Source organism: Pholcus phalangioides, unplaced genomic scaffold (genome assembly GCF_987345545.1).
Source record: "Pholcus phalangioides strain wild (caught in Gottingen) unplaced genomic scaffold, Ppha-v1.0 ptg000028l_1, whole genome shotgun sequence".
NCBI classification, from domain to species: domain Eukaryota; kingdom Metazoa; phylum Arthropoda; class Arachnida; order Araneae; family Pholcidae; genus Pholcus; species Pholcus phalangioides.
Genome location: NW_028301618.1, coordinates 2,038,756 through 2,055,646, shown reverse-complemented (window position 1 = coordinate 2,055,646; position 16,891 = coordinate 2,038,756). Strand labels below are relative to the sequence as shown.

Below are 16,891 nucleotides of genomic sequence, written 5' to 3'. Positions count from 1 at the left end.
TATTGTGTTTCACAAATTTTCCACATGACCGTGTGGAGGACTAATCAGGCTGGGATCTCAGCCGAAGAAATGGTGTGACGAATGAAGCGAACATTAATGCTCTGGTGCACGCTCCTTTTTACTTTTTCCTTGCCTAGCTCCAGGGATTTTCATGCTACAGGTGCCATTCCAACGCTATTTAGTGTTTTTCAGTATGGAGATCGCATTCCAATACAAAAAACTTGGTGTTGCCCTTTGATATTTTCGAAATTTTCTCACTGTAACCGTAACTGTTAGAGTGACACTGTTGTTTTCCATATCATTCTTAAGCGCATACCTCAAAATACCATATGCCAAAATTTCATTCAGTTTCTGTGAATGGTATGATAGTTAGGGGCCCATATGTCGGGATAGTTTTTTTATAATCACCCCGTATATATACACCTATTTGATTATTCATTGATCCTAAATAATTACATTTGATTATTTACAGTTATGCGAAAGGTAACGCAGATATACGAGATCAGCCGTTTGGGATACCCGTGAGTTACTCTAAAAAATTTCCACATTTTTATTCTTTCCGAAATCTTTAAGTTTTGTGAAACTACGGATTTAGCTTCTACTAAGTTATTTTAGAAGCATAGCTTATATCGGGAAGTTGAAGGAAAAAAAAGTGAGGAGTGTTTCGCCATCTAGGTCAGTGTTATTCAACCTCTAGTCTGCAGATCGGTGGTAGTTTCATAGGAATTTCCTGCCTGTCCTTGAAACATTCTGTCCAAATTCATATAGCCATTAAATAAGTTAAGATTTCATTTTAAATATTATACCATCTCTATATTGGTTTTATTTTTGTCGTAATCATCAGCAGGTCTATGAATTGCCGCTGTGCGGCGTGGTGCCCGCAAGGGCATTGTGCTGGACTTTCGTTCTGAGGATCCAGGTTCACACCAAATTGATGGCACATTGGTGATCGGCTGAATTTGGTTTTCTGCAGTTTTCCAGCTTCGAGGTGCGAATACAAGCCGGCCTCCCATTTGAAAAAGTCTCTCTGCAGAGAGCAGGCAGACGAGCAACATGATACTGTCATAACATGAAAATTCAAACATTTCCATCTTTACTTCAGAAAATGGAAGATAGGTGGCAACACGAAGACAAAACAAGCACAACTGGACAACATAAATACGTTAGTGCACTCATTTTTCGGGATGTGCCAATTCATTATAAATTCTGTAGAAGAATGCATACAAGGTGCATGTACAGTTAAGTAGTAGTAGTAGGTCTATGAATTTTCTTTCTTTTTTTTTTTTTGCCAGTCCGCAAATTATTTCTCCTATTTATTTCTGATTGGCGGTCTGCAAATTATTTCTCCTATTTATTTTTTGACATTCCACAAATCATTTCTTTTTTTTTTTAATGGTCTGCGTATTACTTCTATTTATTTTTGATTGGTATTTCTTCAATTATTTTTCCTAGTTATCTATTTTTTGCTGCTTAGATTATTTCTTTATAGTATTTATTTATTTTTTGTCTATTGCCAAATTATTTCTGTATGAATTATATTTTTGTTTTGCCGGGTCCACAAATTATTCGTCCCGTTTATCTGTCTATAGCTGGTGGTCCTCAAACTATTTCTCCTATTTTTTTGTTGGCCCGCAAATAATATTTCTCCAGTTCTCAAAGATCCTCGAAATTGTTCAACTACCTTTCACCAGTCTGCAGTTGGGAAAAGGCTGAACACTGATCTAGATAACAGTTAATCCTAAAAGGTGCACTGTTACAAGGAATGAAATTGTAACTAAGACCATGACTCTCAGTCGGTGTGTCATGATGCTTTATTGGTGTTGCAAACATGAAAAAGTTAAATTCCCCTAATGTAGATAATACAGTATATATTGTATAAGTTTTTTTTATATGGGAGCTCTCTAAAATTTTTATTTATTTACTTCTACATTTAAAATTATTTCTCTGCAATACTTAAATGACTCAACAGCGTCATACTGGCATAGCGCAAAATTTTCTAATTAATGTTGGTTTTATTTTTATGCTTTATAAAAGTTTGCACATCAAAATGAATTGTGTGGCATCAAATCCTTATAAATTAGGGGGGGAATGCAATTTGTGTGTATTGATTTTCAGGATTGTAAATAATATAGAATATATACAGGGTGTCCTGTAAGTGCTAATGCAACGTCTATCTCATCAACTGTTGGTCGTAGAGGTATGGTTTCAATTCAAAAAATGCTCAAAATGTGTTCAAAACATTACCCTATACCAGTTTTGAGAGTGAAAATACAGTGTGTCATAAAATTTAGAAATCCAAATTTTTATACGGTCCTCTAACTTCCAGTTAGAAAGCTGTTGCCATGTCTTTTCTGATTCCAACAAAAGAAATCCTATGTAGTTAACTGCGGCATTCCGTGAGATATTACTCGAAGAAAAGTTGGGGAAGGATGGCATGAATGAGGGAAAGGAGTGTTGTCCATTCGTTTTTGCCGTTATTTCACAACTTTTCTCAAATTCCCGCATTAAAATATCTTGGTAAATATTGCAGTTAAAACGTGTGTGTGTTTTTTTTTTTTAATTTTTTTAATGCCTTTTGAGTATTTTTTAAAATTTGAATCATATCCCTACGACAAACAGTTGATGAGATAAAGGCCCGCATTAGCACTTACAGGACACCCTGTATAGTGTGTATAATATGGCATTTAAAACATGATCCATGTTGAATGTGATCTCCATCAATGTTTTAGCTTTACTCAATAACTTAAAGTTTGCATGGTATTGTCTTGAATTTTTATTTAATAGTCCAAGAACTTCTCCTGCTTATGTCGAAGTTATGTTTGTGTACTGTTTTGGTATTAGTATGAACTGCTATATTGGTAAGGGGCGCGGTGCTGGTGCAGCGGTAGAGCTCTCAGCTACCACTGCAAGGAAAAAAGGCGTCGAGGGGTTTGCAGATTCGATTCAAGAGCTTGACGAAATGAAAAAAAATCTTTTCCCTCTCGGACCCGGGGCAGCTGCAGATAGGTGACGCTTCACGAGATACCATCACCAAGTTCCTGCTGAGCGACAAAAGTGATCAGAAGTCACAGCTACATAAGTATTACGCTTTTTAAAAAGTTTTTATTGCGTTGTTGTTGATCGATTCAGTTTTTAGCATTGTCTATGGTTACAGGCAAATATGGGGGGGAACAGAAATATGATTTTTTTCCAGAGTTCTATGTTCTTTTTCACATTTTGTTTTAATATTTAAAAAAATTCGAGAACCATAATATTCTGTTGAAAACATAATTGAATTCAAAACTTAATATTAACATTTACTTTAGGTGAGGAACGTGCGATGTATCAAGTGTCACAAGTGGGGTCACATCAACACCGATAAGGAATGCCCTCTTTTCAACAGCTCGAGTGCATCGTCCATGCCCACCAGTAAGAGGCATCTCTTGTTTGCTAGTTTTTACCTTAAGTACAGCTTTCTCTTTTATGTTGATAAAAATTAAGTGGGCGAAAGGTTTATAGAAGGTTAAAAGCGAATAACTGCAGTTATGCATGGATACATGCAGTCTTTCTCTTTGATCGTATTGATGATTTTCATTTCCATTATCAAGTCTTATCGATGCTTTGGATTTTTGTGTGTTCTAAATTGTATGTATTTCAGCATCAATGGATCCCCTCGAGTTAATGCGCCAGATGAGAGAAGATGGTTATAATTTGAAGCAAAATGTCCTTGGTCATCATGTTAATCCTCGGTTGGCCAATCAGGTAAATCTTAGTTTTTTGCACTCATATTGCTAGAGTTGTCTTTTTTATCCTTTTTGTTGGTGCTGACGTAGTTGCTTCTTTATGCTCCTGATTTTTCTTGTGTGCATTTTTGTGAATGAGAATGATATTAGTTTCCGCTTCCTGCTGCTTTCCTCACATTTAGTCGATTGAGCAGCTACCATGATGATAACATTTTCATACTTCAATGTTAACTGTCTTTTAATACCAGAGCTTCACAAATTCCAGGTGCCATAGCGATGTGAATTTTTTTCTTTTGCTCATAAAATTTTCTATACAGTGGATGCTTGTTTTTACAAACCCATATGGATGTGAGAAGTAGTTTGTAAATGGAAAAGACGTTTGAAAGTATAGTATATTGTTTGGAATCAAAAGATTAGTTCGCAAAAATGTGCATTTCGTAAATTAGAGGTTCGTAAAATCGAGCCTAATCTGTATGAGATTGCTGAATTGGACTGCTTTTGTTGAAACAAAATTTTCTGACTTCATGATATTGCATTTTCCAACGTGAGAAGGGGTTGTAAAAGAGTTGGGAAGCATTATTTAGGGCCATTTTTCTTGGGGGGGAAAAAGACAGCATGCCTGCCTTCTAAATTGTTTTTTTTTTTTTTTATATATATATCAAGCCTTGCTTAATATCTATCATTATTTTTATTTATTGTTATCATTTTTTTACCTTTGTTTATCAGCAATATGTGCACAGTGATGATGATGATGATAATAATGGGGAAGACCCAGAAATGGAATTTCTGAAATCGCTCACCTCCAAACAAAAGAAAAAACTTCTAAAGTAAGTTAGTGAGCATTTTATATCATTTACACTCCAGAGCACATAACAGTTTTATCTCCCCTCTCACATTAGTTGTCGACAAGTTGTATCTCTATAATATACTGTGAAAGTTTTTGCTTGAGTGCAGTTGGGGGGGGGGGGGATATTGTGCTTGTCCTGTGATTTAAAAGTGAAGGCAGATAAGTACCTTACATCAGTTTTACAATGCTTTTTTTCTTAACGCACTGGGCCCCTTTCCGGTTACTATTTTTTTGTTACTGCGGCCCACATGTCTTATCTGGAGGCATCTTCCATCAAAAAATGTACCTCTTTCTACTAATTAGATTGATTTCTGAGAGAAAAATTTGTGGTTTAATTGTTTTAAACAAGAATGAGATTCCTGGGCCATGAGGCTAGAGCACTGTTGTTCCTTCATGGGAGATTATATTTCTTTTGATAGATAGCTTTTACTTGATTTTCATTGATCTTTTTGAGTTTAGTGCAAATTATGACTCATCTGCAAAGAGTATTTGAAAGATGGAATTTTTTTCCTTCCCAAGGGGTCTGCTACCAGTGTATGAAAAATCATGATTGTTTTTTTAAACATCCAAAAAAATGGATTTTTTTTTATTTAAATTAGATTTTTTTAATTAAAACTGACTGCTTATTAATTAAAACAAATCTTGTTAATCATTAAGAATGCATATTTTCATATCACCTGCTTTTTTCTTCTTCTCGCTCAAATTTAATTAAGCATTAATGAATAAATTACAAACTAACTATAAGCACAAAATACAAACACCAAAAATCTGTTTTTGTGTAGCATGAAAGATCATTGAGCCCAAATTAATTCATGGATTAACATTTTTTTTTCAGAATAAAGTACTTTTATTCATGAGGACTCTCCCCCCCCCTCCCCCCAAAAAAAATTAAAGTGGGTGGGAATGAGTGGTGGCAAATCAGTATCATACATCTGGTGCAGACATCTCAATTCACTCTTTGTACAACCTAAGGGCCATTCAGCATCAACTAAATAAAACAAATTCTGACAACATTGTGCCTCGCACAATGAATGGATGTGTTTCCGACTTGCATGATGTTGCTTAATACTTTACACATTTTTATTCTTTCAGAGATTTAATGAATTTTGGTAAAAGAACGAGTAAGCTCAAAATTTTGATATGAAAAGTAAAGTCGAAAGCCCAATGATATTTATGTTGGTACACAACATCTATTATTATTTTGAATCAGTATAGAACTCAAGGCTTTATTCAAAAAAATTATTCCTCTGTTTTTTAATCAGGGGAACTTCAGTGCCACATTGTAATGTATTTAAAATACTTAATTCAGTTCAGCTAAGTGCCAAGCTCAACTCCCTATATTTTTTCTGCAGTTTTTCATCCGCAAAATCTAGAATTAGAGCAGCTTTCTTTCTGTACTGTATCTAGGGATTAAGGTCAAGTCTTTATATTCTCTTTCAGCCCAAAGATCTTCTACACTTTTAATCACGAACTTTACTACATATCAGTAATATGCATACCATACCACAGGTTACTTTTACCAGGGCTCGGCACGGGTCACTTTTTTCACTAAAAGTCACTTTTTTAGAAACTGGTCACTTTTATTACGTATTTTCAGGCCCAGGTCACTTTTTCCACTTTTTTAGCAAAAAAACCTCGGTCTCGCGCGCTTTTCTGCTGTCAGTGTTTTTCTTTTCTTCAAGGAGGAACTTTACCTGTTCAATATCGCTAATTTTCTCCCTCCCTTCATTGAACTACGATCGAAGGCATCTTATCTTCCCGGGAGCATACCGTGTAACGTCAGTATAACTTGATTTCAAGGCGCTTGGAAAAGGAAAGCTCCTTGGTTAAAGAATCGTCATTTTATGGAAAAGCCGGTTGGAAAAAAAACTAGCATAAAAGGCGTACTTACAACAAAGAATTTTTCCCCCCCTATACTACCATTCTTTCTTATTTCCCCACGTGCTCACTCGTTCTTTCATTTTCATCTTATTTTAAAATTGATCCTTTATTTTATTTGTTTTAAAAAATTTTAGTCCTAAGGGCCGAATTCCTTTCTTGGAGCATCGCGCAAGTTACATTTGTTGTTTGTTCTATCGTTACTTTTGTTAATTTTTTTAAATGTTATTTGAAATGACGATTAGAGAGCCCGTGCAGAAGCTAACTTACGCGCAGCGGGAGAATACCAAAGCGCGTATTAAAGACGCGTATTATTAATACGTATTAAGCGTATTAATACGCTTTGGAGAATACTCTTGTAGCTGGCCAAGGTTAAAGAAGCTCGCATGTATTTTGAATTTACTTACAATAAAAAAAAATCATCCGATTGAAAATCGCGATCTCTATTTACAAATAAAATTCGTACTATTTTTCTAACTGGATTAAAATCTCAGCAAGAAAGTGTTTCCCCAAATTTGATCGAAAGGAGAACTATTTATGAAAAGATCACAGAATCCTGCAATTCAACATTTAGTTTAACACAAGGGTTTCCAAATCAGATGAAAATTTGTCATCAGGGTGATAAAAACTCAGTTAACGTGCATGCGAGCCGCAACTAGAGGCGGATTTAACGATGGGCACACCGAGCGCGCCTTTGGCTCCTACTTCACATTTTTTTCCTAATTTAAAGGGCCTAATATTAATTTTTTTTATGCCCGGGCCGTAACTTAATTTAGAGCATCTTCACGATACTGATTGTTGACTTAATATTGTTGGATTGTTTTCCTTTTTTCTCTCTCTCCATGCACGTGCGGGAACCGGTTGTTCCGACGCTGTATGCAAATCGGCGGCGGCGTACCCTCACGGGAGCACGGATATATAGACTGGTTATTTCTCTATAGGTGAGATACCTGTTTTTTCCGCATAGATGTATGTCGGGATTCGATTTGTTTCTCCCTTTTGATTGCCGGCCGTATTTTTGATGAACGAAAATGATCTTGTTTTTTGTTTTTGCAAACTTTTATGGAAAAAGAGTTCAAAATGAACTTCTGATCATTGTTTTTCTTCAGCTCAGTCGGTACGCTCTGCCCCCCCCCCCCCCCCAACAAATATCGACATCTTGCGCGCCATTCTTGATGTGTAAAAAAATCTTATTTTTAGACCTCGGAAGTTATTAAAACGTTTGTCTCGAGTCTGTTATGACCGCAATAGGAGAGGGCGGGAGTCTGGTTACACGGGTGTTGAGTTTATTCATTTTCTGTTAAAAAGAGTGGATACCGGCCCCGAGCGATAGTAAATTTTCGTTCGTACTTGCCGTGCATACCGTGATCAGATCCAAAAGTGGGGGGGGGGGGCAATGCCTTGGACGGCGTTTTTGATGGAATGGTATACTTAAGAAAAGGCAATAAAAATTCCTTTGCAAAATTATCGAATTTCACGGTCAAGGGGCAGTAAAATTACGTTTCCCCTCCATAAAAAACAATTGTATTACGGCCATGGTAAATCGGGTGTCCCGGATGGGGGCGAATTCACTATTTTTGTTCGTTGAAAGTTACGGGAGGAGTCAGCGCTAACGTGGCGACTTGTTTTCGCGCTAAAATAGGTAGCCCTGACAGCAGCATCCATAAACTCTGTATCAACCGCATTTATAAACCCCGTATGTTGTTGATTCGATTTTTGTGTTCATTTCATCCTAATTTTCCGTATTTCCCGATATATTTCTATCGATTTTCGCATATTAGGTTAATTCATATTATAAATTATATATTTTTTTGTGCTCTTTGTCAGCCATCTTGAATTGACTACCGCAAAACGGCGATTCCTTGGCTCGAAAAAAAAGTCGCCACGTTGGTGCTTACAAGGTTCATGGGAAATTTACCGGGGAAGGCCGCTGAGTCTTCTTTTCTGTTAAAAATTACGGGGGGGGGGGGGGAGGCCAAAATTATACTGTTTCCAGGGGTAGGAACACCGCGCCAAAATTAACATCTTGCGACATCCTGCTCCAACAGTGTATTCGTATTTTTCTGCGCCAAATAACTAATTTTGTTTCGTATGTCCAGAATTTCTTAAAGGACGCCAAAAATTTTTTGTTCCTGCTTACCGTGAAACGATTCTAAGAGCGTGTTTTGTATATATTCCACTGTACGCCTTATTTAAACTATCGGCTTTTCCATCGTGAAACCCCGATAATATCCGTGATTGTGCAACTGAAGATAGTTTGCAATGGTCTTTCAGCTTCAAAGTGCGCCGCTGTGGTGGTCGAGTGGTCATAATGACGGACTCGCATCCCGGGTTCGAGCCCCATCGTCACCACAGTGGTGGTCGGCTGAAGTTGGTTTTCTGTGGTTCCCAACTTCAAGGCGCAAATGCAAGCCGATCTCTCCGTTAAAAAGTCTTGCCACAGAGAGCGACAGTCCTACAAACAGTATAAATATTCAGTGATTACACTACACTCACTTCACTTCTGAGATATAGATGGCAGCACTAAAAAATCATACACAACACTAAATACGCACTCAGACTGTTAGGTACACATACTTACACTTCCGGCACAACTCACTAGGTAGTAAATTGCCCATGGCGATAGACCTGAGTTGTGCTCGGCTTCAAAAAAAAAAAAAAAAAGTGCTTTAAAGTGCAAATGCGAGTCAGTTGCCGTTTAAAAAAAAGTCGCCACTGGAAGCAGTAGCAATTACTGTAGTCGATCGTCATTGCGTCAAATCCAGATGTTTCGTGAAAAAAATTTCCATTCCGGAAGTAAAAAGTGTGTTTTCGCCGAATAACGAGTGTCAGATCGCTAATCTTGCCAAATAATGCGTACTTAATCGCCAAACGTCGTGTTGATTCTTCCGAAATTCTCCCCCATTTTGCAACAATTTCTTTCCGAGTATAAAAAACTTATAGAAAATTTTTTGCTCATTTGAAGTGCTGCTGTTCAAGACAGCAAATAGTGCCCTCAGTAAGCAAAAATCCTCTTAAATAGACTGATGTGAAAAATTTTATGACAGCCTCTCTTTCAAACAAGGTGTCAAAAGCCTGAAACACCAAAAACAAAAAAGGAGCTGATGAAAAGATTTTTGATAACAAAAGACAGTGCAGTTTTATTTTGAAAAGGGATGAGGGTTAACGAAAATATTCTTGTTAATTTCCCTGCTCCAATAAATATCTGCTCCAAATCCTATATTTTGCTGCTCCAAAACTGATCCGAATCCTATATTTTGCTGTTCCAAAATCCTGAATTTGCTGCTCCAAAAGTGCTCAGAATCCTGAATTTTGCTGCTTCAAAGCTGCTCCGAAATGGACTTTGTCACTTCCCACCCCTGTGTTTCTGGGTAAAGGAGTAAATGTGTTTTTTTTTTGCAGGGGTGTATGTTGTGTGTAAAAAAAAAGGGAAAATATATATTTTTACAAATTTCAAAACTGGTTTATTTTTTCCCTCACCCAAGGACAGTATTATTTTGGTGCCCCCGCCTGTAAAATAGTACTCGCCCACTTTTCCCAGTCCAGCCATAGGTGGAGATACTTTAAGGTCTTAGGGGTGTGGCACGATGACAATTGATATACATCATATATATACATCAGTAGGCTCTGCCATTGACGCTGGGGGGAGGGTGGATTGCCCCTCCCTCAACATATAATAATTAAAATAATTTAGTTAATTTAATAATTTGAATACTTTATTCAATTTAATCATTTGAATACTTTATTCAATTTAATCATTTGAATACTTTATTCAATTTAATAATTTAAATATTTTATTCAATTTAATAATTTAAATAATTTTTTAATTTAATAATTTAAAATGTTAAAAATTTAATTTTATGGTTTTTAATCATTAAGTAAATTTCTTAAAATTTGTTGGAACGTATTATACAAACCTAGGTATGTAAATCAAATTTGTACTAGTTAAAAAAAGTTTGAGTACATTTTGTATACTGTCATTCATAGCATAACATGAATGAAAAATCCACTGGAATGTAGATTAGACAAATTCTCTCATCAAATTTTGGTGTTATTTCATTTTTTTCCCTTCTTTGAATGGGAAAAATTTTTCCCGCTTTGAAGTTTTTCCTGCTTAATTTGATTTTAAGATGGGTTGTGGAAAGCAACATGGGGGAAGGCATTGCTGCTGTTACTCAGAAAGGATGTAATGTAGTTATTCTCTCACACATAGTTGTTGATAAATTTGATAAGTTATTCAAAACTTTTCTGGTTAGCAGAATGCGTTTGAGTTTGATTTAATTATTTCTATCTATTATGTAAAAAAAGCAATTTCAATGAGTTCTATTGAAATGCAAAGTTAAAACTAAATTCAATTTCAATTCATTCAATTTGGTAATAAAAATTCATTGTCCATTTGGTCTCTCTCTCTAAAAATATTTTGGTCACTATTTGGTCACTTTTAAACATTTTGGTCACTATTTGGTCACTTTTAAACATTTTGGTCACTATTTGGTCACTTTTTCAAACATTTTGGTCACTATTTTCACTAATTTTGAGGCCATGATCCGTGCTGACCCCTGCTTTTACTTCAATATCACTGAAGTTACATAAAGGAAAAACAAAATTTAAATTTTTTGATTTAAATCAATGATTTTTTAAAAACAATCAAATGATTTAAATCACAATTTAAATTGGCATACCTGTCTGCTACCCTATCACTTCAATCATACTTGTCTGGGGGTCTATTACGCTCACGTCGTTATACAACGAGGTCGTTAGTGACGTCACGCCCTTAACGCAAATTCTCAACGAGCCTCATAACGCAAATCTCAGCGACCATTGTCAAAAACTTGATTTTTCTCAGCAACTCCCTGGTCCGAGAGTTGCGTTAGCTCCGAAAGGGATGGACCAATTGGATAATTTTTTCCGCTGCTGATAATAATCATCACTATCAACGAGTGCTGCAGCACGTGAGTTATTATTATTTTATTTACTCGTGCACATTGGTTGTCCCTAATTTTCTAAGCTACATTTTTTTTAAATTCATCCGGATTCTTTTTATTTTCATCAAATATTTGAGAAAAAGGTAGGCTATGCACGCACATGGTACTGGCGCGGGGGAATTTTCTAAATTATTACGTTTAAAAAATTATTTTCTATTGAAGTTCAATGATGTTATATGAATTTGCAAAACGACTATCAAAAATATCATCATCATATATTACCATGTTTTTAACACATTTAATCTACCGTCTTGATATTAAGTCAAAATCAAGAACAAGTAACCTTTTATTTACATCATTAATTAGACAATTAGTTTCCTTGTTTCACACATGAAAATGAAGTGCCACCAAATTTACACTGTTGTTGACATCTTTTTTATACTCCGATCAGAAAATGCACTCAAGGATTAGAAAAAATTTATTTGTTGATTAATAAAATTTACTTTGATTTTTTATAGTGTACTTTTAGTGCGCAGAGTATAGTGTGTGTGTAATGGTGTTTACTGCATTACACTTCTGTGTACTGCACAGAAAGTAGCAATACTTAATTGATATCACAAAATATCAATGTTATTAAACGAATTAAGAAGGGGAAAATCTGGAGACCTTTAAATATATATTGAAGTCGATTTTGAACGAGGTGTAAAAAAAATATTGAGCGAATGTCAAAATGCCTTGAAAACATCGCGATAGAGAGATTTACCAGTTAAATAATATTCTTATATTGAGATGAGTTTAATATTAGAATAAAGGCATTTCCATGCAAGATTTTTAAAAAAAAAACCGTTTTGTAGAGTGATTTATCTTTGTACCGAGTATAATAATTTATAAAGATTTACCCATATGAATAATTTTTTCCAATCAGTATGTGTACAGATAACATTTTAAACGATAATGCTGTCTCTGAATCATGTAACTAAATTAATGAACAATAATTCAGAGAATTATTATTCATTATAATGAACAACTTGATAAATTAATAATGAATGAATAATTTCCAATTCTAACTAATTTGTCTCCGTTGCTCTCACCTTCATCGAAAAATGTACGCGCGAGTGGCCATGTTTATTTCCGTAACGCGAACATAACGAGTGGTCTCCGGTTCTCATTAGTTAACGTTTTACGTAGCGATGTCGATAACGAAAATCACTAGTAACGATGTGAGAAAAATCAACCTTTAGCAATGGTGACGTAAATCTATCCCACAATGCACCGCAAACCCCAAACATGTGTGAAACACGAGCATAACGACGTGAGCGTAATAGACCCCCTGGTCTCAGTTCTGAATGTGTGTATACACATTCAGAACTGAGTTGCTTTGGGAGGTTCAGTGGGGGGAGTTATGCAGTCTGAGCCCTCTAGGTTCCAGTGCCAATGAGGTGGCATAATTCTTTCAATTACTTTTTTTTTAAATTAAATTTTTGAGTGTTTTTTTTTATTGTGCTATGATTATGCTGTTGTAGGGAGATACTCCCCCCTGCCATGGCAAAGCTGAACATTCATCACTACTAACAAGCTTTAAGCCAATGTTGGCATGTCTGCATATATACCAAACAGGACCCGACTTGAACAATAGCTTACTTTAAAAATTTGTCGTAGCGGGGCAAATGCAAAAAACTGTTGGACAACGATGGTTCCTGGGGCCCCAGGAATCTCTTTCAGAGATTGGGTTACCATGGTTCCCTAGCAATGTGTTTCAGACATGCACATGCCTTTACAATGGTTTGTCACTTCTTTAATGCTGCAAAGTATGATGAATAACAGTTTATATGCCTTTAAAATTGTTTGTCACTTCTTCAATCCTCTCAGTAATTGAAGAAAACTGACCAAGCATCTGGCATTATAGCTAGTATAAATATATATTCTTGCGCCGTATTTGTCAAACACATACAAATTTTTTTTTTGGTGAATTACATTTTGATCCACTGTCACTTGTAATAGCGCTCTATTTCTGGCCATTGATGATTTTTCAGCAATTATAGCGATAATGGGCCACTTTACAAATTTTTGCAATTTGTTTGGCTATAATTTGCAACTTAACTTGCCTTTGACAAATTTTTAGCTACAATTTTCAGCTTCGATTGCCGAGGACAATTGTTTTAGCTGTAATTGGCAACTTTACGTACCTTCTGCAATTTTTTTGGTTCGAATTGGTGATGTCCCATATTGATCCCAATTTCAGATATTTTTATGAAGAAAATATGGTGAGCCTTTTAGTAGTGTTTTTTTTCTGCTGAAACACCTTTCGTGAGCCAAATGGAATCACTTGGCAGGCTGCATTTGGCCCGCGGACCAGAGATTGTGTACTCCTGCTCTATTACAATAAATATTTTTTGGGATATTTTGAGACGGCTATAGCGATATTTATTTATATCCTGCTTCAAAAATATCCTTCAATGTTTTTTTTTCAACTTGACATGTATATAAATTGTTTTTCAGGGTGTCTAATAACATTAGCATTTAGCACCACCTAGATCACGGAAAGTGTTGAAGTTTTCCCTATTGCTACTTTTCGTGTGATACATCGAAGTATATTGTGATAAACGTCTTTACAGGGGCAGTATATATATATCCCACTAAATTTTGTCTATCAACCAATCAATTTAAAAGAATTTGTGGCGAATATGTATTTAAAAGCATATTTTCTGGTGGTTCTAATAACACTGATTGAGAAAAGATACCAACAGCAGAATAAACTTGGTGGTACATTATAATAATGTTGTTTCTTGATATATAACAATAATCCCTCTACAATGATATTTTTCCTTGGTCTGCAAAATAATGTTATATGGAGGTTTCACTGCACAATAATTATTTTCTAGTTTTCAATGTCCTCGCTCTTTTATGAATGGCAACTGAATGCTTCCATGTTGTTTCAGGAAGCTGAACAAACTTTCAAAGAAGCAGAAAAAGAAAGAAGCTGCGAAAAAGAAGAAGCAAAAAGAGAAGAAAACGTCAGATTCTGGTATATCACATTCACTCATTTATTCTGTGCTAATGTACAAAATGACTAGAGCATTTTTTTTTTATATTCAACATTCCCACTTGCGGTAATTTTCCATGTACGCCATTGTGATTACAATATCAGTTTTTTTCCTGCAATCCATGAAGTTGTTAATATGTGAATAATGTTTCTTACAGGCAAATTCCACCATTGCTATGACATGTAACCAGACACGGTTCACAGAAATTTGGTCCCTAACATTTCGTCCCAGACATTTCACCCCTGGTACTTTTAGTCCCCGGTACATTTTGCCTGCCCTGGCTGAGTGACCATATGAGTTTGGTCACTCACACAGTCATTGACTCTTGGTCACTTGGTTACTCGTATCGTCATTCACTCATGAAGTCAGTCACACACTCACTTATTTGCTTATATGGTCACTTGCACACTCACCCACTCATGCGGTCAGGGCAGGCAAAATGCACCATGGACGAAATGTCGGGGACAAAATTTCTGAATCCCACTAGATATAGTGACATGTATTTCACAAAGCCTTCATTTTTTCAATTCAGAACCTGTTCATTTGCTAATATCAGAATGTTCATGTCTTACAATTTATGCATCATTGTCATCATTCCCACCCCTCCCAACAAGGCTAAAAATTAAAATTTGCTTGCAACAAAAAATTTGTTATAACAATATTTTTCTGTGAGATTTCTACTTTTACAACAATATATTATCACATTAACTTTTTTTCCTCCCACAAACTGTTCAATGTATTTTTCTCCTTTGTATCAATTTCTTAGATTCTTCGGAAGAGCCAAAGAAAAAGATAAAAAAGAAAAAGAAAGATCAACCATCAGAACATTCAGAGTCAAGCAGCGGCAAAGAGATGCAGCAGCATGACATCCCAGCTTCCACGAGAGATAAAAGGTCACAGAAATCTAAAAAGAGACGTAAAGAAGAAGATGCAGAAGATACTGTCGAACCGAAGAAAGGCAAGAAAGAGCATCCCAGTGGCGAAAGCAAAGGCAACGACCGATCTGCGAGCAGTAAACATAATGTATCAAAACAGGATGAGAAAAGACACAACAGGAAAAAAGATTCGAGAAAGCATGGAGAATCAAATAGCAGCTCCAGTGAAGAGGATGATTATCGAAGAGCAAAGAAAAGGTTGCCAGATATGGCACTGGATGTCAATAAACCTGAAAAATCTAAGAAGGACGAGGATTCGGATGATGCCGGGTTCTCCAAGAGAAGAAAACATGGTTCTTCAGAATGCAAGAAAGATAAGAAAAAGGGAAAGCATGATTCAAAGCAGTCAGATTCGCAATCGAGTCCAGAGAAAGAGAAGAGAGGTCACAAAGACAAGTCACGTAGCGATTATATTGACAAAAAATCTGGTGTTCACATGGTAGACCATGACGATAAAGATCATAATGTCTTACAGCATCCTAACAAGAAAAATTCTCCAAACAATCACAAAAATGATAGCAGTTCGACGAGTAAAGATGATACTGCCGAAAGTAAGAAGACCAGTGGCTCTCCAATCAAGTCAGAAAAGACTCATTCTGTTTCAAAAAGCATGCAAAAAATTGAAACAGCAGATGCCAAGAAATCCATTCATCTTAAAGAAACAGATGTTCATCCCTCAACCAGCAAACAATCCGAACGCAGTTCAGAAGATGAGGAAGAGAAAGATGAAACCACCTTTGTTAAACCGTTGAAGTCATCATCTTTGCAAAATAAATCCCCTTCTTCAAGCAGGATCAGCCCAGAGCATCCAGACGGTTTCAGCCATGAGTTTCCGCAACGGAAAAGTTCTGGTAAAGTGCCAGAGGAAGCGGGCACATCAAACTTAGATTTGAAATACCTTGGCAATAGCCACGACAGGTTCAGGGATCTGCACAGGCATCGTCGGTCGCCATCCATCAAACACAAATATCAATCATGATTGTCATTAATAGCTTGTGTATCATAGGAAATAATTTTTTATTTATCTGTTTCAAAAAGTAGATTTTCAGTTCATGGCATTTCGGATCGTTTTGTGTAAGTTCATGCCAATAAAATTAAAATCACTTATCCATAAAGCAAATTGTGTCATATTAAGTCCATAGATAATCGTGGTTGGTGCCATAAGCTGATGCAGGGGAGGGGGGGGCAATCGCTCTCCCTACCAGTAACTAAAATATTTGTACTATTAGCACAGGCAGGAGGGTAGAGGTGGGTAAATTGTCGATTGGCTTTCATGGTTGATGGAGAACAAGAACTTACTGGGCTGTTTGGCTGTGGTCAATAATTTTTTATATTTCACTTGGACACCTTCAGACACTGAAAATTACTGCCGAAAGCCAACAAGATGCCTTTTTATTGCCCAATTTTTTTGGGCTCTGCTTGTTTGCTTTAATTGGCTGGATCTTGAATGCTGATTCGGGATTGGCTTATGATTGTTTGATGCTTTGGTTGTGTTGTTTTTGTAGAGAGCATTTCTTCATGTGAGAAAGGATTGAGAACT

At 36.1% G+C, this 16,891-nt stretch overlaps 1 protein-coding gene across 1 annotated transcript in view; it reads left to right on the top strand.

The window, feature by feature from the left end:
- The window catches only part of LOC149067727 (uncharacterized), a 34,323-nt gene extending 17,857 nt beyond the window's left edge, over positions 1-16,466 (top strand). The window contains exons 6-11 of the mRNA XM_089251973.1: positions 473-521; positions 3,306-3,408; positions 3,638-3,741; positions 4,449-4,549; positions 14,312-14,397; positions 15,183-16,466. Of these exons, the coding sequence (XP_089108099.1) occupies positions 473-521; positions 3,306-3,408; positions 3,638-3,741; positions 4,449-4,549; positions 14,312-14,397; positions 15,183-16,330 (1,591 nt within the window). The 3' untranslated portion in view covers positions 16,331-16,466. The remainder of the gene's footprint in view (positions 1-472; positions 522-3,305; positions 3,409-3,637; positions 3,742-4,448; positions 4,550-14,311; positions 14,398-15,182) is intronic.
- The last annotated feature ends 425 nt before the right edge of the window (positions 16,467-16,891 follow it).